Below are 27,515 nucleotides of genomic sequence, written 5' to 3' on the forward strand. Positions count from 1 at the left end.
GTTGGGTATTTATTTAACTACAGTAGATAATGCCAAACTCTTTGTCGTCAATTAATTTGTATTAAATTACACTGTCACCAGTAAAGTATTAGAGTGTCAGTTGTTTCATATTTTTACCAAAATTTTTGATTCTTAATCTTTTAATGTTAGTTACTCTAGTATGTATATTATAGTATCTCATTTGATATTAATTCAAATTTTTCTAAATGCCAATTGGAAATGCAAGTTCAAGTACACTGCCTATTTTTAATTCTCTTTTACTTATTCATCTCTAGGAATTCTTTATATATTCTTGTCAGATATATGTAAGGAGAGTATTTATCCTAGTGGATGGTTTGCCTTTTCAGTCTCATAAAAATGTCTTTCAGTGAATAGTTCTTTCTTTTAATTAAATGCAAAAGATCAATTATTTTTGCTTCAGGATTAATCTTTCTGTGTATTTCATTTTCTCAGGGTCATGAAAATATTATCATTTTTCTTCTACGATCATTTTAGTTTTGTATTTAATACTTAGGTCTACTGTCTAACTTAAATTAATTTTTGATAAAGCTCAAGACTTTTTCTCACTATTTGTCTATACATTATTCCATTTCTTGAAATTGACCTTCCTTTCCCTTTTGAATTATGTCACTGTCATAAATCACATAATATTAAATGTATGTGCCAGTATCTGAACTGTTTTATTCCATTACTTTGTCTAATCCTCATGTTAATATCACACTGCTTAATAAATGCAGCTTAAGAGTTAGTCATGAAATGTGGTGCTTAATTCATCCAACTTTTTTTTTTTTTTTTTTTACATATCCTGGCTCTTTGTGATTTTATATAATATTTACAATCAACTTGTCAGTTTTCCAAATAAAATCTGCTAGAATTGGATTAGAATTTTACTAAATCAGCATGTCATTTTGGGAAGAATTGTCATCTTAACATCATAGAGTTTTCCAAAAATTAAGGTAAATCTATTATTTAGATCTTCTGGAAATTGTTTGCATTATTGTGCATTATTTACCATGACATATCATCTTTTTATAGGTCACTATATACTATTTGCTGTTTTTTAAATGTATGGCTATATGTTCATAGCCACATTAGCCATTAATTATTTTTTCTTACAATTATCTTGTTTAGATGTCACTAATGAAACCAGTTAGAAATTGGTCTATTTTCTGAAAGAACATGTACAATATTTATATTATTTCTTTCTTAAGTACATGCAGTGAATTCATATGAAACCCTCTTGACTTTGTTTACTTTGAAACCTTTTAAAAAATATATATTAAAATTTTTTGACAGCTATGAAACAATCCAGATTTTCTCTTTCTTTTTGCTTGAGTTCTAGACACTAACATTTTTCAAAGTCATTTTCCATTTGAGTTAACTTATGTACAGTAAAAATAGTGTTTATTATATTCATCTTATTTATTTAACTTTATATCTGTAAGATCTGTGTATTATGTTCCTATTTTCATTATTAATATACACTCTATTTTTTTCCTCTCTGATTAGTTTTCCTAATGTTTTAAATGGATTTTCTTTCTTAAACTTTACAAATTACCAAATTTCTCCTTTATTGACTTTTTCTATTTTATGATAGATTTCCATTTCATTGACTTCTGATCTTACCTTCTTTTCTCCTTTGGATTTAACATATCATTCATTCTCCTATTATCTTCTTGAAATGGATGTTATAGTTTTGTTTTCAACCTATTCTTCTTTCCTAGTGAATGAACTTCACCTGTATTTTATCATAGAGGTACTGCTTAAGCTGCATCCCATCTATTTGATATGCATATCTTAATTAACATTTAGTACATAGGACCAAGAAAAACTTCAACTAATCTGTAAACCCTAGCTCAAAGTCTAGATCCTCATTTATTCCTTTACTGTGAACCATCTCTGTGGATTTGTTATGTCTGCACATATTTATTTTTTAGTCTCAGAATAGATTCAGCTTAGTTGAAATCCCCAGAGAACTCAGTGCCCCTAGTGCAGGTGACTTGGAAAGAAGAGGCAAACCCTCATATGTAAGAAGGAGACTTTGGTAAGAGACAAATGGCTTCTGGGCTTTTATGCTAGAATCCTTCAGCTGCTCTCAAGAGTCCTCTGCAAAATATCCCATTCTCTGGTAAGCTCTCAGATTACCTTTATTTACTTTGTGTTCATTTTACTTCTCTTCTTTGGAAATCAACCACTTAGAACTTTATATAGAGCAGGATACACCTCCAAATGTCATATATCTAGGAAAATTGTTCATTTCAGAAACTATGAAAATGATCTATTCACTTTTTAAGATATCAGTCCTCAGCAGAATTCAAATTCTCCTAAATCATGATACCGAGCTCTTCAGATTATTATTCTCCTGTGAACATGACACAATTGATCACACATTCCAGGCCAAGAGAAAATGAGATGCAATTTTCAGTAATCTATAGTAACTGCCCTTTCAAATATATACATGATTTGAAAACCATGGGATTTTTTAAAAGGGTATTTAACCAACAGTCTTCAGATAGCAAGGAATAGAACTAAGGGTAGTTTGGTTTGGATAAGACCATATTTCTTTGGGAGTTCCAAGAAGTACATAGAAATTAAGTTGTGAGACTCCTTTGCCTTCATGTAGTGTCATTCTAGAAATCACATATTCTGCCCAGTATTTCATCTAGAATGTGAATGAAAGAAATTGTAGAGGATTCTAGATTAATTGACTAAAGTTTACTAATATTTTTCAGGGAAAAAGAAACCAAGTTATCATCTGACTGCAAAATATATTTCTAGTTTCCCTATTTAGGAAAAACTTGCCCAGAAGTAATTTTGTTAATCTGTGATATAGGCAGATTCTATTCTAAAGTGGAAACCGCTTCTCACCATATGACAGTCACATAAATGATTTGTTCTATCAAAAGACAGCCAAACAGTCAAAACTTAAGAGTTCTCTTTTTTCAACTAAATTTCCAGATATTCTTTTTTTTTTTTTTTTTGACTCAAGGCTCTATGTATCATTGCAGAGCCCTCTAAATTCATCATGTCCATTATCAACGTATCACATGTTGAAATCACCACCTTCATCTTGGTTGGGATACCGGGGCTGGAATATGCACACATCTGGATCTCTATTCCAATCTGCAGCATGTATCTTATTGCCCTTCTGGGAAACTGCACCATCCTTTTCATCATTAAGACAGAACCTTCCTTGCATGAGCCCATGTACTATTTCCTTTCCATGTTGTCTTTGTCTGACATGGGCCTATCATTTTCCTCTCTTCCCACTATGTTGAGGATCTTCTTGTTTAACACTTCTGAAATCTCTGCAAATGCCTGCTTTGCTCAGCAATTCTTCATCCATGGATTCACAGCACTGGAATCCTCAGTGCTCCTGATCATGTCATTCGATCGCTTCCTAGCCATCCACAACCCTCTGAGATATAGCTCCATTCTTACAACTCTCAGAGTTGCCCAAATTGGAATTATTTGCTTTTTTAAGAGCTTCCTCCTGGTTCTTCCCTTTCCCTTCACTTTGAGAATGCTGACATATTGTAAGAAATGCCAACTATCACATTCCTACTGTCTCCATGAGGATGTCATGAAGCTGGCCTGCTCTGACAACCAGATTGATGTCATCTATGGCTTTTTTGGAGCACTCTGCGTTATGGTAGACTTTATGCTCATTGCTATGTCTTACATCCTAATCCTCAAGACTATGCTTGGAACTGCATCCCGAAAGGAACAGCTCAAGGCCCTCAATACTTGTGTTTCACATATCTGTGCAGTGATCATCTTCTATCTGCCCATCATCAACCTTGCCATAGTTCATCGTTTTGTCCACCATGTCTCTCCCCTCTTCAATGTTGTTATGGCAAATGTTCTTTTACTTGTGCCTCCACTGATGAATCCTATCGTGTACTGTGTGAAAACCAGGCAGAATAGAGTAAAAGTAGTAGCAAAATTATGTCAGAAACAAATATATTAATAACAGTCATAGATAATAGACAACATATGGGGGAATGTCTTGCATAAAATATAAAGATGTGTTTGAGAAAACCTAATATTTGTCCCAAATAATCATTAACATATTTTTGTTATTATCATCAGATTTATTTCATTCAAATTGATTACTGTCCATGGGCATAAAATAGGAAATGGTGTGTATTTTGTGGGGGTCTCCATCCAAATTAGCAAATAAGAGAATAGATGCCTGATGATGTCATCTTTTATAAAAGCACCAAATTCCAATCAAGACAGACCAATGGTAGCTCCTATTCTTGTAACAAAAATGAATTCCTCATCTTCACATTCAGTTTATCCATACAATGTTCTTTTGATTCTAGACACAACCTATATCTTAATTACATCTTCTCGTTATCTCTTTTAATCATCCTAGTATGTCACCAGGATTTCTTTAGTGAAATACTCCATTAACCTTTTTAGTTTTTAAATGCAGACTTTTTGCTACTTTCTAACTGATTCTCTATTCAAGAGGAGAGTGATCTTTTAAAAAAGACAAATTGAATGATGTTATTTTTCTTTTAAATATAGACTTACTTTTTGGGAATAGAATTAAAGAAATAAAGTACCTACTATAAGTGATACATGTTCTTTACCCTCTCTAACTCTCCAGTTTTGTCAAATAATGATATTCTAGTCACAGTGGTCTTCTCAAAATTTGCTGTATTTGCCAATTTTTCTGTTTTTTATAAATTTTCACATCTGAACCCTTCCTTTAGGATGCTGTTGGCTTCAGTTTTACTCATTGCTATTCAATTTTAGAAGTTTCAGCTTAATTTCATCATAGCTTAGTTTAAGCCTTCAGTTCAAATTATGTGCTCTCTTTTTAAGAATATTGCTTCTTATTCTTTATCACTATATTATACTTACTATTATGATTTGTAATTAAATATATTGCTGTTTTTCATTCTCTAAGTTGTATGTGACCCTTTGCAACCCTACTGACTGCAGCACACCAGGTTCCTCTGTCCTCCACTTTCTCCTGGAGTTTGCTCAGATTCGTGTTCATTGGTTGGTGATGCTATCTATCCATCTCAGCCTCTGCTTCCCCTTCTTTTGCCTTCAGTCTTTCCCACCATCAGGGGTTTTTCCAATGTGTCAACTCTTCACATCAGGTAATTAAATACATTGTTTATTTCTGTGTTTTTTCCCTATTTCCTAAATAGAGTGTGCTATCAATGAAAGGAGAAAGCATGCCTATTTTCTATATCTGTTTGCCTAATATCTAGGATATTTCTGACACAGAGTAGTTCTCCAATAAATAGTTATTAACAAATAATAGTAATTATTTTTTCACATGAAACTGTGTTTGAGGTAAATGAAATTACAGAAGAGTTCTTCAATACTCCATTCAGATGGAATATAACTTTCTTAAGACTGTATTTCAAAAGTAAGCATTTCATACAGCTCAAAGATTTTGAAAGTAGAGAAAAATTATATGAGGCTATGGAGGAATTTACTGTCTTCTATTTGATATACAAGATATATATTGTGTGATATATATTGTGTGGCAAATCGTCCAACTTCCCTTCCTAACTATGACCTAAAATCTTTGTAGATTACAGAATAAATGTCTAGCTTTTTTAACTTTCCATTCATTGACCTAAGTCCTCTTCACAAACCACATCAATTGTTTTTTAATCTACTCTATGCAAGATATGCTTCTAGGTATTTTTAGGTGTTTTTTCTCTTTTGAGTCTAAAAAATAATCTAATTTTTATAAAGCATTCTTTCTGTTTTTGCAGTTGAAGAGATTGAGCCTCTGAGAATTTGACTTAGTGAATTTCCCACAGATAGGAAATTAAAAGCTGAGATTCAATCCTTTTCTTTACATCCCAAGATAGAACTTGGCTAAATTTGAGCTTTCACATTCAGGATTGCATCAGTTTCCATAATGCTTTCTTCTTATAGGAAATTTTATCTTCAGATCCAAGTGCTAAGTATTTCTGTGTCTGAGGTACATAACCATCTCCTTCTGCCTTTTCCATAGCCTCACAGCTGTAACCATGGACACTGAGGGCTGTAGCACACAAAGCTCTGGTCATCTTCTTTCAGTTACCGTATTAATGGAAAGAAAAAGAAGCTCATGTTTTCCTAGTGTGAAATTAGGCAGCACAAAGTGAAGCCTTCAGCAGTATATGCTAATAAAAGAAAGGAGAGTTAAGTGGAGTAATGGGTATCTAGTTCTTGCAGGATGTTGTACAGAGATGTCATGTTCAGCACTTTCAAAGAAGAGTCTGTCATTCGGGTTTTTCTTTACTAATCTTCTCAGTAAAATAACATGAAAAGGAAATTGAAGTTACAAAAATGTCCGCAGAGGTGGTAGGACTTTTTAATCACCATGATTATTTCCATGTGTTCCTGAAATATGAACCACAGTTTCTAGCCTCTGGACCTTCTAAAATAATGGTTCACAACTAGCACAGTTTTGCTATGAAGAGACATTTGACAATATCTGGAAACCTGGGAGCTGAGGTGCATTGCTGATATCTACTGGAGATGAGATGTATTGCTGCTATCTACTGAATGACCAGGGATGCTGCTAACCATCCTATAGGATATGCTTTCCCTACAGGCTATAGCCCCCTACAAAAATAAGTTATCCAGCCAAAATATCAGTAGTGCCAAGGACTAGAAATGCTAATCTGAATGTAATAGTCAAACATGAATGATTAACCCCCCATGGTTACTCAGATTGCCTTGAGGAAAAGACTCCCCAGCACCCAGGAATAATCTGCTATCTGAGAAATCCATTAGAAAGGGACCCAGTGGAAGACTGATAGAAACCTTTGGAAAATCAAAATATTTCACTTAAAATATATTTTAAAAATAATTTTTATTGCAAGTGGAAAGCAACAAAATCATATGGAAAAGCATGTAATCCTTATCAGGTGACAATACATATGTTTTTTAAAATTATTGCTTTCTTTTTCTGTTGTTATTGTTTTGCTTTTCTCTTAGACATTGCCAGTTGTGGGAAGTTTATGGAAAAATATCACAAGGGATGGTACACTGTGTAAAATTAAAGGGGCAAAAATTACCATTATTTCCTAGATGTAGAATGGTGAGAATTAGAGGGAATATACCCTTTGGTATTGGAGTTACATGAATTCATCTCATGAGTATAATTTTCAAATAGAATGACTGCTAGTCTCTATAGCAGGACATCATAGTTTACTGGGGCCCTTTTGTTAGTATCTCCCATAGAAATGATCTCATAAGCATAAGGCCTCAGGTAAGTTGGAAATCTGCTGATTTCTAGACTTCTATCCAATCCTAATGTGCAGAATGTAAATGCCATGTTGCATCAAATCAAAGATCAAAGATAGCATTGATTATAACCTGCATGCCATTTTCAGAGGTATTAATATGTGAAGAAAGTACATCTGAGAACACATAAGACACAGTATTATTTATATATGGTAGTTACTTCTGTTCATTTTGGCCAAGGACATTTTCATAAATATGAGAGTCCTATAAATCTTGAGTTCATTAATGTCAAGAGACAGAAATAAATGCCTCCGTTTTTTTTGCACACATTTAGAAAACATTTTCTTCACATTGTTCTTTCACCTTTTTTATCTGTTTTGCCCCCCACACATGCAGTTTCTATTTCTGTATGACTGTTGCTCAGTTTTTTCCCTGATGTTCTTAATTTTCAGTTGGAAATGTTTTCCTTCAGTTTCCTAGTTTACATCTCAAACTTTGGTAAATTGTTGAACCCAGAAATTGTGCAGAGATTCTCATTATAAGCACCTTATAATGAGGTGCTTAGAGGGCCCATAATGTTAGAGGGCCCATTGAAAGCATGCATATTTGATGTGACATATTGAATTTTGTGGCATTAGTTTCTTCAGATGCTCTTTGTTAAATGCCTACTTTAGCCACGTTACTACATGCTTATGAAAAAATGATTCACACCACGAAAAGATCTTGTGTAACACATTTTTACTGAGTACAATCAACCCAGTTAATTGAACTGTAGAGTAAGCTTTGACAGTTGGTTTTTGTTTATGTAATGCCAGTGCCTGACCTTGACCTTTGTTGCCAAGAGGAGTTTTCAAAGAAGGATGTCCCTAATGGGCACATTTGCCACAGAACTAGAAAAAGAGCCAGGTCATACCCCTACCCCCACCTTCCTACCCCCATCTGGCTCCTCTGTTTTAGAGATCTTAGCTGATTTCCATAACTGTCCATTTTGAGTCCTTGGTTTTTGTTTTGTTTTTTTTTCCTTTTCCAGCAATTCAATATCTGTTCTCTATGTTTTAAATTTACCAAAAAAAAAAAGTGATTCTGCAAAGTTGTATGTAGGCCAATCCCCAACCCCAATAAAAGCAGAACTCCAGATCTGTGTCTCTCTCTCCTCCCCCCTCCCCAGTGCCCTCACTGTGTGGCCCCAGGTATACTGTACAATTCCTAGGGCTTGTAAGTAATAAAACTTTTATTTTTTTCTGAAGTTTCCTATTGCTGAGAACATCTTGCAATCATCATAAGAACCACAAGAGCCAGTCCAGCCACAAACGTTGGTTATAGATAGGCTGAGATAATCACAACATAATAATTGGATGCATTATTATTTCTTAGTAATTTGAAATCCTACACATACCATATATCAAACATGTGTAATATATCTGTATATGTGTTTCTATGTGTCTGTGCATGAGCTTTCCCTGTGTGAGAGCTTCTGAAACATACAGGCCTGAATTCTTTCTCCTTTAACTTTTCTTAGATCATTACCATTCTTAAAGTATATCAGAATTTTTAAAAATATGCATGTAAATATTTCACAATACAAATAAACTAGAAAGATATTATTTCAACAAAAGTAAAAAAAAATTCAATAAATTTCAATATCATGATTTTAAAAGATTCTTAAAAGGTAAGGAGTAGAAGATAGCTGATTTACTGTGAATAATTAAAAATTAAACCCCTCTCTCAAAATAAATAGTAAATCTAAAAGCCAATGACAAAATATTTAAGCACCCCGTCAAAAGTGAAAAACAGGCCAAGATATCCCGTTTCATCATCTATGTTCAATTTGGATTCAGGTCTTAGAACACTGAGATTAATGAGAAAATAACCAACATGGAAGGTAGAACAGACATACAGGAATTCCTGAAAATAATCCAGAATTTTTTAAAAAGGATAAATAAATAGAAGAGTGAATAAATGTAGCATAATTCAAAAGGAAAATAATAATACCTTTTAAAATGTAAGACTAGCCAATTTATTTTGATATAATAGAAATACTAGTCAACCTAATTGAACATAGACAATTTTCATCAATCACATTTACTTGATTATTATCTTTAGACAAAATTAATCATAAGCAAATCCAACATGATGGACAGATTTTCTTCCGTCTCCCAAAATCATGTGTTAGGGAGACTAAAGCTGCATTTCTCAAAGTGTGGTCCTTGGACCACCGTAGAAAGCATCACCTAGGAGTGGGTTAAATGTACAGGAACTTATGATCCACTCAAAATATATTAAATCAAAATATTCATTTTAACAAAATCTTCAGGTGATTGATCTTCACATTAAAGTTTAAGAGGCACTTTAGTAAAGCACTTCTTTATTGACAAAAGTGTGAGAATTTACTGTGATTGTGTTAGTAGGGTTTGAAGGCTTGCAAGGATTTTAAACAAGAAGTATAGAACCACTGAGAAATCATTTCTCCCTAATTTCCACATTTCTAATTATGTCATAATGTTATGATATTTGAGAAAGTGGATATGACTTATACAGCAAAGACAGGCTGGCTACACTTGACTGCTGGCCTGTGTTTTACTCATAATTGTTCCAAAGAAAATCCCCTATATCTGCCTACAAGTAAGTATAGTATAAATCTACACAGCATAACATGACTAACTCCACCAACTAAATAAATAGCATTGAGTAAGAAACTGAAGAGGCAAGCAGTAAAGTGGGAGAACATATATGCTATATATCACCAACAAAGAGCTTCATCTATATTTATTTAAACACTTTGGCAAATCAATTAGAGAAAGACAGGTAATCCAATACAAAATGGACAAAAGGATTCAACAGATGCTTCAAAAAGAGGAATTACAAATGAGCAGTAAACATATTAATAGAGAAGTATAATTTCATGTTAGAAGAAAATTAATATGCAAAATTGATAGTATGATCTCTTTCAGAACTTGAGATTCTAAATACCTAGTTAATTCGTCCTGAAATATCTTGGCAGATGAGCCAAGAGCAAGAGCTGATAAATGGTATTGGGTTTTAATATGGTCTCCAAGATCTTATCATACTTAATGTCCTTAGTCTGAGCCTGTGTTCTAAGCTGTTAGATTCATCTCCCTTGAGTCAGCCCCTCAGATTTCCCATGAAGTATGGTGTTATTCATCAGGCAGCTCTTGCTTGTAGTCAACCCCAAGGACACTCTAGGCTTTCTAAGAAAGGGCTTACAAAGCGGAAAAGGGGAGTTTAAGGTTGCTTCTCAGCTTCTAATATCACATTGATAAAAAATAGCCTCAAAGAAAGTAAGATGTAATTCTACTCATTCGGGATATTTGACATAATTTTCATCCCATTTTCTATCTCTTTGTATTCTCAATAGATATGCTAGATGTTAAAAGCAAAGCAGGAGATGCCCATGGAGATTGAAAATCTTATAGAACAAGCAAGGGGAACTGGAATGTATGTGTGATAGGGGTATGTGTTCAGAGATATCTTAGAAATGCCCAGTCTGGATGATATCTGTGAGAAGGGTGAAAGAGGAAATGTTAGTCACTCAGTCATGTCCAACTCTTTCCAACTCCATGAACTGTAACCTGCCAGGCTTCTCTGTCCTTGGAATTCTCCAGGCAAGATTACTGAAATGGGTAGCCATTTCCTCCTCCAGGGGATCTTTCACACCCAGGGATCAAACCCAGGTCTGCTACATTGCAGGCAGGTTCTTTACTGTCTGAGCCACTGGAGAAGCCTATATGTCTCAATATCCACATGATTCATTTTTTTTATGTCTCATAGGTAGATTCATGACTTTAGACAAATTATTATACCTTTTTAAGACCTGTTTTATTAACTATGAAGTGAATAAAATAATCATATATAATCATAAATGAGAAAAAAACATATAAACCATTTAGCCTGGTGTCATATTACTGTATACCCACTCCAGTATTCTTGCCTGGAGAATCCCGAGGACAGGGGAGCCTGGTGGGCTGCCGTCTATGGGGTTGCACAGAGTCGGACACGACTGAAGCGACTTAGCAGCAGCAGCAGCAGCAGCAGCATATTACTATCTAGGGGCTTCCCGGTGGCTCAGTGGTAAAGTATCCACCTTCTATGCAGGAGTCACAGGAGACATGAGTTCAATCCAGGGTCAGGAAGATTCCCTGGAGGAGGAAATGGCAACCCACTCCAAAATTCTTGCCTCTACCTTGCATGGTAGAGGAACCTGGCAGGCTAAAGTCCATGGGATCTTAAAGAGTTGGAAATGACTGAGCATGCACATAGGCATGCATATTATTGTATAAAATTTAAAATAAGAATAAATACATAATAAAATAATTAAATCTGTGTGTGCTTATTCTATGCATTTAAATTAAATCTAACAGAGAATGAGATGGTTGGATGGCATCATTGACTCAATGGACATGGGTTTAGGTGGACTCTGGGAGTTGGTGATGAGCCAGGAGTCCTGGCGTGCTGCAGTTCATGGGGTCGCAAAGAGTCGGACACGACTGAGTGAATGAACTGAACTGAATAGTGACTATCTCTAAAAATAATGCAGTCTTCAAGCAGTAGTGATAAAAAGGCCAGAATGCAAATGACCACAGTCTATTGACATAAGATAATTTTAGCCATATCTAGCATAGTTGGGCTTCCCTTGTGGCTCAGCTGGTAAAGAATCTGCCTACAGAGCAGGATCAAACCTGGGTTTGATCCCTGGATTGGGAAGAAGAATGGGTAGGAAATGGGTAGCCATTTCCTCCTCCAGGGGATCTTTCACACCCAGGGATCAAACCCAGGTCTGCTACATTGCAAGCAGGTTCTTTACTGTCTGAGCCACTGGAGAAGCCTATATGTCTCAATATCCACATGATTCATTTTTTTTATGTCTCATAGGTAGATTCATGACTTTAGACAAATTATTATACCTTTTTAAGACCTGTTTTATTAACTATGAAGTGAATAAAATAATCATATATAATCATAAATGAGAAAAAAACATATAAACCATTTAGCCTGGTGTCATATTACTGTATACCCACCTATTCCAGTCTTCTGGCCTGGAGAATTCCATGGACTGTATAGTCCATGGGGTCGCAGACAGTCAGACATGACTGAGCAACTGTTGCTTTTCACTTTCACAAAGAAGCTATTGTGTGTAAATGGGACTAGATTCTGTACCTTCAGAGAAAAAGAATGGAAATTTTTAGAAAAATTTATCAGCTTGATTCAAGGAAGGAAAACTGAGTATTTAACTTTACGAAGCAGAAAGTTTTAGGACTACATTTTACAAAAGAAGGAATATTTTCTTTATTTAGGAAATTTCCATCTCCACTGAGGCAAGCACCTGGTTAAGTATGTTTTTTACGTGTCACGTCTCCTCTTGACGACACCAAAATTGAAGTTCTTAGAGTCTTCCTTATCAGGATCCCTGGAGTGGAGAAGAGTCACATCTGGATATCCATCCCTTTCTCAGCCGTGTACTTTCTTTGTCTCCTGGGTAACTTCACCATCCTTTACTTTATTAAGACAGAGCCATACCTCCACGAACCCATATACTATTTCCTTTCCACGCTATGCATCTCTGACATAGGGTTGTCCCTGTCATTCTTACCCACCACTTTGGGACCGTTCCTGTTTGGTGTCTGTGGAATTCATGCAGCTGCATGTTTGCCCAGGAGTTCTTTATCCATCTATTCACAGTCACTGAAGCCTCTGTGCTATTGGTAATGGCATTTGACCAGTATGTGGCTATCCACAACCCTCTTAGACAATACACAATCTTAACCAGCTCCCAAGTCATCAAAACAGTGGTCTTGCTGACTTCCAAAAATATTATGTTGATTCTTCCACTGCCCTTTCTGTTGCAAAGGCTGACGTACTGTCATCAAAATCTGCTCTTACACTCCTACTGTCTCCACCAGGGTGTCATGAAACTGGCCTGCTCTGACAACAGAGTCAATGTTTTCTATGAACTCTGTGCTGCCCTTTCTACTATTTTGGATTTGCTGTTTATTACTTTCTCCTACGTGATGATCTTAAAGACAGTACTGGGCATCGCAACCCACAGAGAGCAGCCAAAGGCCCTCAACACCCACATCTCTCCTGTCTGTGCTGTGCTTATCTTCTATGTGCCCGTGCTGAGTGTGGCCATGCTCCACCAATTTGCCAGCGATGTGTCTCCTATGATCCACATTCTCATGGCTGATGTTTTCCTACTGGTGCCTCTCCTGATGAATCCCATTGTGTCCTGTCTGAAGACCCATCAAATCTGCAAAAAGGTTATGGGGAAATTTGTTCAAAAAGAAGTTTATCAATGCAATAAGAAAGGGAATAAATTTATAAGTGGTAAATAAGTAAACTGAATGTGTAGCCAGGGGAAAGCATGATCTAGAGGAATGGTCTTGTGTTCTATGGGCAGAACTCGTAGAGTAAACAGCTTTAATACTGAGTATGCGTAGTACCCTCAGTGTCCCTGAGATCTTGAGAAAATTACTTCCATTCTTTTCCTCAGATTGAACATCTAAAAATTCAAGCCTTCAATGATGACTGGAAGCCTCTACTTTTTGAGGTTTAAAATTAATGCCAACAAAATAAGAGAACTCACCGATATCAACTCCTATATTAAAAGAAAAAAATATAGTTTCCATACTTTCACTTTCCTAGCTAATAAAAGTATACTAGAGGAAAGATTGAGTGTTTGCTCCTTTTTTAGTTCATTATGATGCAATTGATCTATCTAATTCCTGAACTCCAAAGCTCCGTATACAGTTTCTCTGATTTAAGAATCTGTGTGCATGTATATTTAAATGCATGCGACTATTTTTTTTTCTTTCTTAGTTTTTCTTTTCCTCTTCTCTTCCATCTATCAGACATGTGTAATTCACTCTAGTCCTTCAGGCAACTAGTATTAATAGGTAAACGTGTTCCTGAAAAGACTGTACTACCTACATTTGAGTCAGGAAAATGCCAGATGAGAATGCTGTGCTTACTGAAGGATGTTTAACAACTCAGGAACTAACTGCCAATAGTTCACTCAGATCTTTAGCAATGTTGGGAATCCTTTCTTTCATACAGTCATAGACTGACATGTATGTTGATGGGATTTGCATTTCTCAAATAACTATTTGCAATAGTCTCTTTTTTTGGCATTTATGTAATATGTATGCATTTACCTTTTAGTGCATGTTTTTCTAAATCATATTAATCACCTAAAACTTTATCAGAAAATTACATCTAATTTTTTCTGCACATATTTTCTGTTAGTTATTTAAATTTCTTGAGACATATTTTGTTTAATAACTAAAACATTGAGTTTATAAGGTTAATATAAGAGTTAATATTCAGACATTTTTGAGAATAAACAAAAATGGAATTGTATGTAGAAGGTCATATATACATATTTTGTATAGTTCATAATTTTATATACATACTTCATATGAAATCTTATACATAATACACTTTAAAATATATTAATTAGCAAATAGTTTTAGAATATTGGTTGTCCAATCAAATCATTTTAAACAAAAATGATTTCAAACATGAAATTTTCTCTGAAAGTAAAGAAATTTCATCCTGTACAAGCTCTGATTGCAAGCTTTGAAGTAGACAATGGTTTATGCTGGCCAAAAGAAACCAAAAATAAAATTTTGATACTCTAACTTTTCAATGCTTTGGTTAAAGGTGTCTAACCTACTTCGAACAAAATATATAAAAATTGTTTAAAGGATGAGTTCTCTGGGAAGCAGATGCTAAGACAGAGTTAATGTACAGAGTTTAAATGTGTTAAGGAGAGGGGCAAAAATTAGAATTGGGTAGGGGGAGCTATTAGACCATGTTTCACATATATTAACATTTTTGCCAGCCCTAATGGGAGCTCCAGAGCAAAGGCTGTTGTATGGAGGAGTCCCTCATTCAACAGAAAGGACCAAGTACATGACCACCATTTACTCATACATTATTGGATTACCAAAAGAAGATTGTGACTTCTGATGGAAATTGAAGGTAGATTCTGATACATCACATTCTTCAGCTTGCAGCTGGACAACAAACTGTTTCTTCAAGTGAAATTGAAAAAGTGTGCATTTGCATCTATTATGCCACCATTCAGAAATGGCAGACCTGATCATGGCATCAGGTCCCATCACCTCATGGCAAATAGAGGGGGAAACAATGGAAACAGGGAGAGACTTTATTTTCTTGGACTCCAAAATCACTGCAAATGGTGACTGCAGCCATGAAATTAAAAGACACTTGCTCCTTGGAAGAAAACCTATGACCAACCTAGACAGTATATTAAAAAGCAGAGACATTACTTTGTCAACAAAGGTCTGTCTAGTCAAAGCTATGGTTTCTCCAGTAGTCATGTATGGATGTGTGGGCTGATCTATAAGAAAGCTGAGTGCTGAGGAATTGATGCTTTTGAACTGTGATGTTGGAGAAGAGTCTTGAGAGTTGCTTGGACTGCAAGGAGATCAAACCAGTCCATCCTAAAGGAAATCAATCCAAAATATCCATTGGAAAGACTGATGTTGAAGCTGAAACTCCAATACTTTGGCCACCTGATGCAAACTGACTCACTTGAAAAGTCCCTGATGCTGGGAAAGATTGAAGGCAGGAGGAGAATGGGATGACTGAGGATGAAATGGTTGGATGGCATCGCCGATGCAATGAACATAGTCTGAGAAGGCTCTGGGAGTGGTGATGGACAGGGAAACCTGGCATGCTGCAGTCCATGGGGTCACAAAGAGTCAGATGTGACTGAGCAACTGAACTGAACACCAAATTAGTCTGGTTTACCAAGCACTCCTTCAGAGGCTCAGCTAGCTTTAAAATCTGATTGAAAGTGATTAGTCAGTAAAAGAGAATGCTGATTATTCTTTCACTATAATTCTAAAGATTTTCTTTCTTTTTAAATTGAATATCAAATTTGTCTTTAAAATTTCTTAATTCAGTTATTCTAAATGTATATGTAAAAATAGAATAGGCTGGAAGAATTGCCTGGATGTAGTCATGAATTATGTTTGCACCACAACTATCCCAATAACATTGTGAACAGTTTCCTAATTTCACAAGAGCATTTTTTTTTTACCACATTGTTGTCCTGACAAATATGATCTTATATCTACATTTTTTAAAATGTATATCTAACGTTGAGGTCCTTAATTGAATTCAAAATAACATTTTCAATAGGACCACATGTTTTATTGAATAAGATGTGAACCCAATACATGTTCAAAATCTTTGAGCCATGAATTGGAATAACATTATTTAAACACCTTATATAACAGATTGATTTTTAGAGTGACTTTAAAATCATGGTGGCATAAGGCATCTCTTATTTGTCCTCCCTCCAGCAACAACAACAAAAATTAACTGCCCATCCATGAACAACAACGTGCTTCTGTGGAATCCAGTACCGCATTTCAAGGAACTTAGGAGGGTCACACACAGCCATGCATCCGTAATAGGCAGACAGACCTTGCTATTGGTTGTGGTCTCCAAGAGAGCTATGAACTAGTTCCAGGCTCTCTGGGCCTTGGTCCTTTAGCACTTGGAAAACACGCCATGAATGAGAGAGCTTTGTGGAAGTCCAGATTTCCAGAAAAGTTCCAGCATGCCATTGGAGCCAAAAATATATGAGTTTCAATGCCCTGGAGTGTGTGAGAAGAACAGTTAGACTTTGTACCAGTCACCCCTTCCTAAGACAGCTAAGTTTAGAGCGGAGTGAGACCTTCTCAGTCCCTTGACTCCCTGCAGGGGAAAGGGAGCATGACTGAGTGAACACCCGGCCTCCCCAGCTCTGCAGGAAACTACAAAACAGACTTATTTCTCTTGTAGCATCCAGAATACCAAATCATAAGCTCATGACTGAAAAGAGGAAAGATATCAGGAGAAGGGCAGATAAAATTCTCAGTGGTTATGAAAGGGCTGTGGTCCCTGATGACTATGTAGTGAACTCCATCAGGAAGTCTGTCTATGAGCCAATGGGAAAGTATCACCTGATCTTCCCAACTGGCAAAAAAAAAAAAAAAAAAAAGTAAAAAAGAAAAATCAAGAGGTAGGAGTACAGGTTAAAACACTTTTGCACAGCAAAATAAACAATCAACAAAATGAAAAGGCAGCCTATATAGTGGGAGAATATATTTGTAACACATATATCTAATAAGTGATAATCTCTAAAATATATAAGGAATGCACAACTCAATAATATTTATAAAACAATCAACCGGATTAAAAAATGAGCAGAGGAACTAAATAAATATTTCTCCCAGAAAATATGCAAATGCCAGAGGGTACAGGAAAAAAATGTTCAACATCACTAAACATCAGGGAAATGCAAACCCAAATTGGTTGAGAAACAAAGATAATAACTATACATTAGGCCTATTTGGGGCAAACTAGAAGCACTCTACCAGTTGTTTTAATAATGATGCTTACTGAGAATCCATTGTGTAAGCTATCCTGTTGAGGTCTTTCCTCCAGTTGTTTAAATCAGGCTGAAAGAAGCTGGTCAATCATAATAAAGAAACCTATAGTTTAAGACTGAAGACTGGGGACTTCCCTGGTGGCTCAGTGGGAAAGAATCCACCCGCCAATGTAAGGGACACAGACTCAATCCCTGATCTGGGAAGATGCCACATGCCCTGGAGCCACTAAGCCTGAGTGCTGCAACTGCTGAGCCTGTTCTTCAAAGCCTGGAAGCCACAATTACTGAGACCACATGCTGCAACTACTCAAGTCCGAGCGCCTAGAGCTCACGCTCCACAGCGAGAGAAGCCACTGCCATGAGAAGCCCGCCCACCGCACCTAGAAAGTAGCCTCCGCTGGCTGCAACTAGAGAAAAGGCCATGCAGCGACAGAAATCCAGCACGGAAAAAATAAATAAATAAATACTTTTTAAAAAGAAGTGTCTCTTTCAGACGTGCACCCCAATGTTCATCGCAGCCCTGTTTATAATAGCCAGGACATGGAAGCAACCTAGATGCCCATGAGCAGACGAATGGATAAGGAAGCTGTGGTACATATACACCATGGAATATTACTCAGCCGTTAAAAAGAATTCGTTTGAATCAGTTCTAATGAGATGGATGAAACTGGAGCCCATTATACAGAGTGAAGTAAGCCAGAAAGATAAAGACCAATACAATATACTAACACATATATATGGAATTTAGAAAGATGGTAACAATAATCCGATATGCAAAACAGAAAAAGAGACACAGATGTATAGAACAGACTTTTGGACTCTGTGGGAGAAGGTGAGGGTGGGATGTTTTGAAAGAACAGCATCAAAACATGTATATTATCAAGGATGAAATAGATCACCAGCCCAGGCTGGATGCATGAGACAAGTGCTCAGGGCTGGTGCACTGGGAAGACCCAGAGGGATGGGGTGGGGAGGGAGGTGGGAGGGGAGATTGGGATGGGAAATACATGTAAATCCATGGCTGATTCATGTCAGTGTATGGCAAAAACCACTACAATATTGTAAAGTAATTAGCCTCCAACTAATAAAAATAAATGGAAAAAAAATTAAAAAATAAAACCAGCTTGAAAAATAAAATAAAAAGAAGTGGGTGTGGGCAGATCTTTAAAAAAAATTTAAAAAAGACTGAAAGCTGTTATTTAATATTATGCAACAACTTAAATGGGATGTCTTAGTCACTCAGTCGTGTCTAACTCTTTGTGACCCCATGGACTGTAGCCTGCCAGGTTCCTCCATCCATGTGACTCCATGGACTGTAGCCGGCCATGTTCTTCTGTCCATGGGATTCTCCAGGCAAGAACACTGGAGTGGGTTGCCATGCCCTTCTCCAGGGGATTTTCCTAACCCAGGGATTGAACCTAGGTCTCCTGCATTGTCGGTGGATTCTTTACCATCTGAGTCACCAGGGAAGCCCAGATACATGTATATGTATAACTAAATCACTTTCCTATACACCGAAAACTAACACAGCATTGTTAAATAAACTGTACTGCAATATAAAATAAAAAACAATGTTAATAAGACTGAAGGCTGATAAGGACTATCCTTTTCCCTTCATGCAAACTAAATTAAACTAGCAGTTGACTCTAAAACATGTGAGAATGCCTAATAATATCAGGGTCTGTGTTAAAAAAAAAGAGAGAGAGAAGAGTTTCCTCTTTTTAGATAAGGAGATAATCTCTCTAGACATTAAGTCATTATGTGGTTGCTGGATATAAAGTATCAGAGATAAGGTTAGGATCAACTATGTTTTCTATCTGAATCTGAATCAAAATGTTATGTTATGTAACACTGCTCTTCAGTCAGAGCTAATGCTTTCTTACACAATTTCAGAAAATGAAATCTGTTAGTATAAACATCCTTTTGAATAATCCCTTGCCTACATACAAGATTGGCGTTTCTCAGCCTCTCACAGCCTCCATCTATAGCCACATGCTTAGAAAATTCTTCAGGGAATTTTCAACCTCAGCTGAGGCCCCTGGGGAGAAGCTGCTGGGCTCTTTAAAAGAACCCTGAGTTTCAAGCTGGAAATCTTCTTGTAGTTGGGCTACCATTTTTCCTGTGTTCTGACTGGAATTAAGGCACCCCACCCACTTTTCTCTCCAGCTGTTTCTGCTGAGGTATGTAATGCAAAAAAAAAAAATTACTGGGGCACATAGAATCAGACACTGAACTCTCAATCTTGGTTGCTTCTGAATCCCCACATCAAATTAGTCAAAGAAGTTTTGAGAAGCAGATGGCCTGGGGATAGTCAGTCCTCACTTTGTCATTGTCTGGTGACCCTGTAAAAGTCATCTTCATCATCCATTTTAATTCTTGCTGCCTCTTGTCTCTTTTCTCCTCATTAGGAATGTTTTTAATAGTTCCTTTACCTTTAAAATTAAAATTGCAATCTCTACTTTGCTTACCTTAAAACTGTGTTATGTTAATTAAATATTACAATGAATTTGATCATGCTCTGTAACACTAATATTTAGTGTAACACTTACACTAATATGAGATCATAATTGTTCTTGGGAGTAATTTTGCAGACTGTCACCAACACAGATGTTGATCATTGTAAATACCATTGTGTGCAATTATATGAAGAATAAGAGAAAGAGGGAGTCAGATGTCATTGAAATCTGTTTAGCCCATCTCTTCTCTATTTCTGCTGCAGACTCTAGGATGACATCCCTTTATACCAATAAATTAGAGCTGAAGGGATGTTCAAGGATGTATGATGTTGTTAGTGTTAGCTGACACTTCTCTGATCCATTAATCTGGAGATAATTATTGGTGTGGGAAACTGTATATGCAACTTTTCATTAAGCAGGCAGAATGAAACTTCTCTGTCTGGAGATATAGGATGAAATAGATTATTTCTACCTCTTCTATTTCTCAAACTCTGAAATCTCTCAATATGGAATGGATGGAAACCAGCTTGACTGAGTCTGCTGGCTGAAAAGTCACATATATATTTAAACTCTTATTTGTATCTCCACTTAACATATGGAAAAATTTCCCTTCTTTATTATCATTCATTTTTAAGGTTTTGTTGAAACTTTTTTCCTTCCATCACTGTTCTCAGTGTTGGAGTCAGATTGCACTGTTGTCTGTGCCACCAACAGCATGCTATTCAAATCTCATGATATTCCCTTCTTCCTTCACAGCCCATCTTCTCCCAAGTCTCCACTTTACTCCTGCATTTCTCTTGTTTGCTAGAAGTGCCTCTTTACATCTTGTTTGTTTGTTTGTTTCTTCTTTGGGATCATAAAACAACATTAATTTCAGTATAATATTAATTATTGCATTATTATCTGTTTTACTACTTGTTTTGAAGTTTGAATGGCAAAATCTTGGCCTGAACATCTTGTCTTTCCTTATTGTCAGCCATTCAATGCTTCTTCACTTTATTGATCAATAAAAGAAGCTTTTTAGAAAGAGTACCCTCAACTTTCCATCTCTCTTCCTTAAAATATCCTACCTTCACTTATCATGTAGATTTTTTCCTGGAGGAAAATTATAAGTAACATACATGCCTCACATATTCCTCCCCATTCACTGATAGTGTAAGCCTGTATAGTCTTTCTCCAATTTATGGAAATATTCTCTGAAAAAATCAATAATGAACTCACCATCATAAGTGAAATGCCTTTTAAAATCCCACATCTTACACCATCTCTTTTTCTTAGTTAACAGTAGTGACTTGACTTCAGTCACATTATACACTACTATTTTTATCCGATCTCTTTTCTCCCATCTCTGTCTCTTTTCTAGTTCTAATTTTATGTTCTACTCTCATTTAAAATAGTTTCCATTATTATGAACAGAGCCTTGTCTTTGCTTTCACACTGCATCTCCTAGCAATTTTCTCCATATTCTTGGGAAATATCCTATAACTCAAGCCTCCAATCAAACCAAAGATAATTACCTATGATACTTTCTAGGCAATCACCCCAAGAATTTCTTTTTAAGCTGACATTCAGCGTGTCCCAACTGAACTTAGTCCCAAGAAAACATTTCTTCTCATCTGTCATGTACGCAGTTGAAATGGTTGCACATACATATATCTTGGTATAGTTTTGTTTTGTTTTTTGATTTCTTTTTAAAATATCTGACTTTTGTAAGACCTAAAGTACTATGTAGTAGTAGGACTACTCCTACTACCGTAGTAGGAAATATGATGTAAGACAATAATGTAGACTCTGGAAAACACTGTCAGAGTTTGAATTCCATTTTCAGCCCTTACTTGTTCTGTAACTTTATCCAATCACTATACCTCTCAGGGCCATGGTTTTCTCACCTGTAATGTGCTGCTTAGAATAAAATCTATCTATTGATAGTATGATCATTGTGGGAGTTGAATGGCATAATAAACACTATGCACTTAGGAAGGTGACAGAAAGATAATATATTGAACATTAGCTATTTAAAGCTTTTTATGCATGTGATAAGCTTTTTATGCATGTAGTATATAGTCACACTACATTAACCCATTAGAACACATTAGAGTGTGGCTTGAAATAAACATAAGTGAATAAAAGTTTAGAAGGCAGAGGTAAAGGAGAGTGTGGTTTTAGGTATTATGGGACAGACCTATACCTCTATGTCATATTATCCAAACCCCAGAGGCACAGCTCACTCTGAGAGCCTTAAGATTTACTTTCCTTAGGCTAGAGATTAGAGACTTTTCATGACCATTTCAGGTTTTTCTTTGTTATCACTGTTTTAGAGCTAATGTTTCCCACCTAGATATCTCCATCTCTACATCTAGCCTCAGCTTAACCACAGTGATGAGAGAAACACATATCTCTCCTAATATCTCTCAGAACTAAGCCCCAAAGCACCCTGTCCTAGAAGTATTTGTTTTTTGAAGACTGCCTTTTCAGATATTTCTCAGTTCCAGACTTCAGATTTGCACATCGACATTTGCCTCTTCAGCCATCAGAGGCTTTTATGTAAATTCAAGAAAGGCATCGCTCTGGTCACAGGTTACAAGCTTAAGCAGTGCAACAAATATTTACTCAATGCTTCCGCTGCATTCACCTGCAGGCCAGTACTGTGGAGTGAAATACTATCCCCAGCCAGATTATAAATATGTTTGAAGGCTCTTGATATGCAGCTGATTCTAGAAGACAATTATGCAGAATGGTGTGTATAGTACCAGTTCCACATATAGATGGAGCAGCTTTAAATGCTTTGCTGATTGAATTGGAGATTTTTTTTTTCAGGGAGGAACATATAGAAAAGGTGCTATCTGAGGTGACCTCATTAAACTACTGAGAGTCCAGTACATATGTACATATTACAATAAACCTAAATCACACAGCATCCATGAGCTATAAAAATCACCTATGACAATCACCCTCCTAGACCCTCCAGAAAAGGCTAATAGATCAGGGGCCCCAATTCTTTGACGATTCATCTGCAGATCCTTCCTGGCTCACTGACCCCAAGACAGGTGAGTGAGCATTCGCCCCTGTCATTCTCCAGAAATCCCGTTCTATATTGCAGGTTGGTGAATTCAAGGTTATAAAGCCATGAGAATCCTTTATAACAGCAGCCTCCAGAAAGCCACTTTCTTCCTGACGGGCTTCCAAGGTCTGGAAGATCTCCACGGCTGGATCTCTATTCCCTTCTGCTTCATCTATTTGACAGTTATCACAGGCAACCTTACCATCATCCATGTCATCCATACGGATGTCACCCTCCATGAACCCATGTACTATTTCTTGGCCATGCTGGCCCTCACAGACCTGGGCCTTTGCCTTTCTACACTGCCCACGGTGATGGGCATCTTCTGGTTTGATGCCCGAGAAATTGGTATCCCTGCCTGCTTCACTCAGCTCTTCTTCATCCATACTTTGTCCCTAGTGGAGTCTTCAGTCCTGTTATCCATGTCCATTGACCGCTATGTGGCCATCTGCCACCCCCTGCGTTATTCCACAGTCTTGACAGCTGCACGTATCCTCAGGATGGGGCTGAGTTCAGTGTTCAGAAGTGCGCTGCTCATCCTCCCCCTGCCGTTCCTCCTTATGCGCTTCCAGTACTGCCACTCGCATGTGCTGGCCCACGCCTATTGTCTGCACCTAGAGATCATGAAGCTGGCCTGTTCTAGCATCATCGTCAATCACATCTATGGGCTCTTTGTCGTGGCCTGCACTGTTGGTGTGGACTCACTGCTCATCTTCCTCTCATATGCCCTTATCCTCCGCACCGTCTTAAGCATCGCCTCCCACCATGAGCGACTGCGGGCCCTCAACACCTGTGTCTCCCATATCTGCGCTGTGCTCCTCTTCTACATTCCCATGATTGGCTTGTCTCTTGTGCACCGCTTCGGTGAGCATCTGCCCCGCACTGTCCACCTCCTCATGTCATATGTGTATCTGCTGGTCCCACCACTCATGAACCCCATTGTCTACAGCATCAAGACCAAGCAAATCCGCCAACGCATTGTTAAGAAGTTTGAGTTTATAAAATCACTCAGGGGTTTTTAGCGGGATTAGTTTAGAGAAAGAGAAGTTTGGGGCATAAAGCACATAAATATTTTTTATTTCAGCTGTCCCTGTTGCTCAGACCATAAAGGATCTGCCTGCAATGCAGGAGACCTGAGTTTGATAACTGGGTCAGGAAGATCCCCTGGAGAAGGGAATGACAATCCACTCCAGTATTCTTGCCTGGAGAATCCCATGGACCAAGGATCCTGGCAGGCTACAGTCCATAGGGTCACAAAGAGTTGGACATGTCTGAGTGGCTAAAACTACTACTACTAGGGAAAAGTAACGAACTTCCAATTATCAACAAAAAGGAAATAAATAGGCAATATACCACATGTGTGACCTTGGGAAAATTACTCAATTTCTCTGTTCTTTAGTTTCCTCAATTGCAGAATGAAAATGTAAATAATTATATTACCTTCCTTATAGGAATGTTGTGAAGATTAAATGAGATCATTCATGAAACTCTGTAACACAGTGCCTGAAGCATTATCAATTCTCAACAAATATTGCCTACTATTACTTGGAAAACCAAAAGAGTACACAAATTTCATCTTATATTCCTCCAGTCAGTGGAATTTGATCAGAGATTTATATACTAAAATTTGCATTTTTGTTAATTTATGTTGCTTTATCATAATTATCACTTTTATTCATTTGCAACAGCCTTGCAGATACCCCTACCTATGCCTGAATTAATAACTTTTCATGAGGCTTCTTCCTAAGTACATACACATAGTTAAGAAAAAGAAGACAGTCTAGGACCTTGAGGTAGGTTCTCCAGTTAGAACAACAGCAAAACAATAATCATAGTTGAGCCTTTTAGAAGGTAGTTAAGGTTTAGGGTAATCATTCATCATCTGAATAACTCATCAAGGGATTTAGTTTCTTTCTTCAGTTATCCTGTTATTACAGGGGTGAAAAGTGAGAGAAACACATGCATATTTTATGTTTTTTGCAAGATGCTTTTCTCATGTCGATGTCTAGCTTAACAAACAACACACACACACACACACACACACACACTACACACACAGAACTGCAAAAAAGATTTAATATATATGGATTGAATAAATCAACACATGAAGGAATCAGTGAGCGAATTAATCAAAACAGCTTCATCTTTCTTGATAAGACTATTTCTTAAAGAGATCGTTTTTCTTCATTTTGTATGCTTCAGTTTGATTTTTATCTCTTTCCTGTAATATTGGGAAAGATATAAGGCAATCAACTGCCAGAAAACCGAAGAAAATTCATGTTAATGTATGGCAGAAACCAACACAATATTGTAAAATAATTATCCTCCAATTAAAAAGAAATAATTCAAAAAAAGTCTGTGCTGTGAACTTAATATTTGTGCTCCCATGTGTGCATGCTAAGTCCTACTCTTTGCAACCCATGGACTGTAGCCCTCCAGGCTGCTCTGTCCATGAGATTCTCCAGACAAGAATACTGGAGTGGGTTGCCATGCCCTCCTTCAGAGGATCTTCACAACCCAGGAATTGAACCTGTGTCTCTTATGTCTCCTACATTGGCAAGCAGGTTCTTTACCACTAGTTCTACCTTGGAGGCCCCTTTTGTGTTCCTGCCCCCTACCCTCAAAATTCATATTTTGAAGGCTAATCTCCAATGTGATGGTATTTTGAGATGGGGTCTTTGGAAGGAAGTTGGCTCATGAGAGCGAAGCTCTCAAGAATGAGATTAGCACCCTTACAAGAAGAGACATAAGAGAGATGATCTCTCTCCACCACGTGAGGACACAGAGAGAGGAAAACTGCACACCCAGAACAAGAACCCTTAGCAAGAACCCAGTCAGCCCACACCTTGGTCTTGGAGTTCTCAGCCTCCTGAATTTTGAAAAATAAATGTTTGTTTTTTAAACCCAGTCTGTTACAACAGCCCAAATAGACTGAGTCCAAATTCTAGGGCTATAACAGATATAATAATCACATAGTAACACACACCAAGAATTGATGAGCAAAACAAACATCAGAGTAATTTGGGTGGTCAGAATTGGGCAGGAAATGTGTTCTGAAGGAGTATCTAATAATGTTCATGATAGTAATGACAGACTGTTGCATATGTGTATGAGCTAATGGATCTAAGATTTCTCTCCAGAGCCAAAAGCATGGAGTCTTCCATGACTGGTAGCACATAACCCATAGCCTCTATTTTAATGGTCATTCCAGAGAAATTATATGCCTGGACATGAACTTGAGTAAACTCCAGGAGATAGTGAAGGACAAAGGAGCCCGGCATGCTGTAGTCCATGCAGTGTCAGAGTCAGACTCAACTTAATAACTGAATAACATCAGCAACTTGTCATCCCCATCTTTTCTTTTTCCTAAACAATTCAATGATGTTATACATTTTTAAGTACGACTATCACTTTTGTGAACCCATGTATCAATTATTGACTCTGTTGGCATTCCTGGAATTGGGTTTGGCCTTTTCTACCCTCCTAGTGCCCTGGCTGTTATGGTTTAATCCCTGTTATGTTGTTATGGATGCCCAGCTCACTCAACAGTTCTTCATTTATCGTTTCTCCTTCTGGGAGTCTTCAGTCCTCACCACAACCTTAGCCACTGGATGTCATTTCTCATTCACTGAGATGGACCTCCTTGTTTATTGTTTCCAGAGTCCAATAGGTAGACTCTGGGGCCAGGAACCTGACTCTCATCCTCTCCCTGCCCGTCTTCCTAAGATGCTGTATGCACCAGGATAACACAAACCTGACCTGTTCAGCTATAACTATCACCTACATTTATGGCCTAAAGGCACTGGATTCAGGTTTAAGCATGGATATGGTCCACTTCTCACCTCCTACAGCCTCATCTTGCATATGAGGTCAGCATAACAGTGCCTCAGTGATCACTCTTGGTGTTGCACATTCTATGCTTTAGACAAGTCTATAGTGACGTGTGTCTGTTATTATTGTATCATACAAAGTATTTTCACTGTTCTACAATTCTCCTGTACTCTGCCTATTCAAATCTCTCCCCCAACCCATCCTCTGGAAACCACTGAGCTTTTTACTGTCTCCGTAGCTTTGCCTTATCCAGAATATCATATATTTGAAATCATATAGCATGTAGCCTTTCCAGATTGACTTCTTTCACATAATATTGTGCATTTAAATATTCTACATGTTTTCACAATTTGACAGCTCTTTTCCTGTTTGTTTGGGGTTTTTTTGTACTCTATTTTTTAAATTGGAGTATAGTTACTTTACAATGCTGTGTTAGTTTCTGCTGTATAATAAAGTGAGTCAGCTATATGTACACATATATCCCCTCCTTCTTGGACTTCCCTCCTCCCGCATCCCCTCCATCGTGGTC

At 37.1% G+C, this 27,515-nt stretch overlaps 2 protein-coding genes and 1 pseudogene across 2 annotated transcripts; all 3 read left to right on the plus strand.

The window, feature by feature from the left end:
• Positions 1–3,004: 3,004 nt before the first annotated feature.
• LOC133058498 (olfactory receptor 51A4) lies at positions 3,005–3,970 on the plus strand. Its single transcript, XM_061145229.1, has one exon. The coding sequence runs from the start codon at positions 3,026–3,028 to the stop codon at positions 3,968–3,970; it is 945 nt and encodes a 314-aa protein (XP_061001212.1). The 5' UTR covers positions 3,005–3,025.
• A 5,120-nt stretch (positions 3,971–9,090) lies between these two features.
• LOC133058582 (olfactory receptor 51A7-like) lies at positions 9,091–13,565 on the plus strand (annotated as a pseudogene).
• A 9,655-nt stretch (positions 13,566–23,220) lies between these two features.
• On the plus strand, positions 23,221–24,177 carry LOC133058627 (olfactory receptor 51G1). The gene has a single exon (XM_061145482.1). It carries the CDS (start codon positions 23,221–23,223, stop codon positions 24,175–24,177), a length of 957 nt encoding a protein of 318 aa, XP_061001465.1.
• The last annotated feature ends 3,338 nt before the right edge of the window (positions 24,178–27,515 follow it).

The sequence above is a fragment of the Dama dama genome, chromosome 1 (genome assembly GCF_033118175.1).
Source record: "Dama dama isolate Ldn47 chromosome 1, ASM3311817v1, whole genome shotgun sequence".
In the NCBI taxonomy this organism is placed as follows: Eukaryota; Metazoa; Chordata; class Mammalia; order Artiodactyla; family Cervidae; genus Dama; species Dama dama.

Bases quoted from the DNA above. Each gene is read 5' to 3' on its own strand.
- LOC133058498 (XM_061145229.1), top strand. From the start codon at position 3,026: ATGTCCATTATCAACGTATCACATGTTGAAATCACCACCTTCATCTTG.
- LOC133058627 (XM_061145482.1), top strand. From the start codon at position 23,221: ATGAGAATCCTTTATAACAGCAGCCTCCAGAAAGCCACTTTCTTCCTG.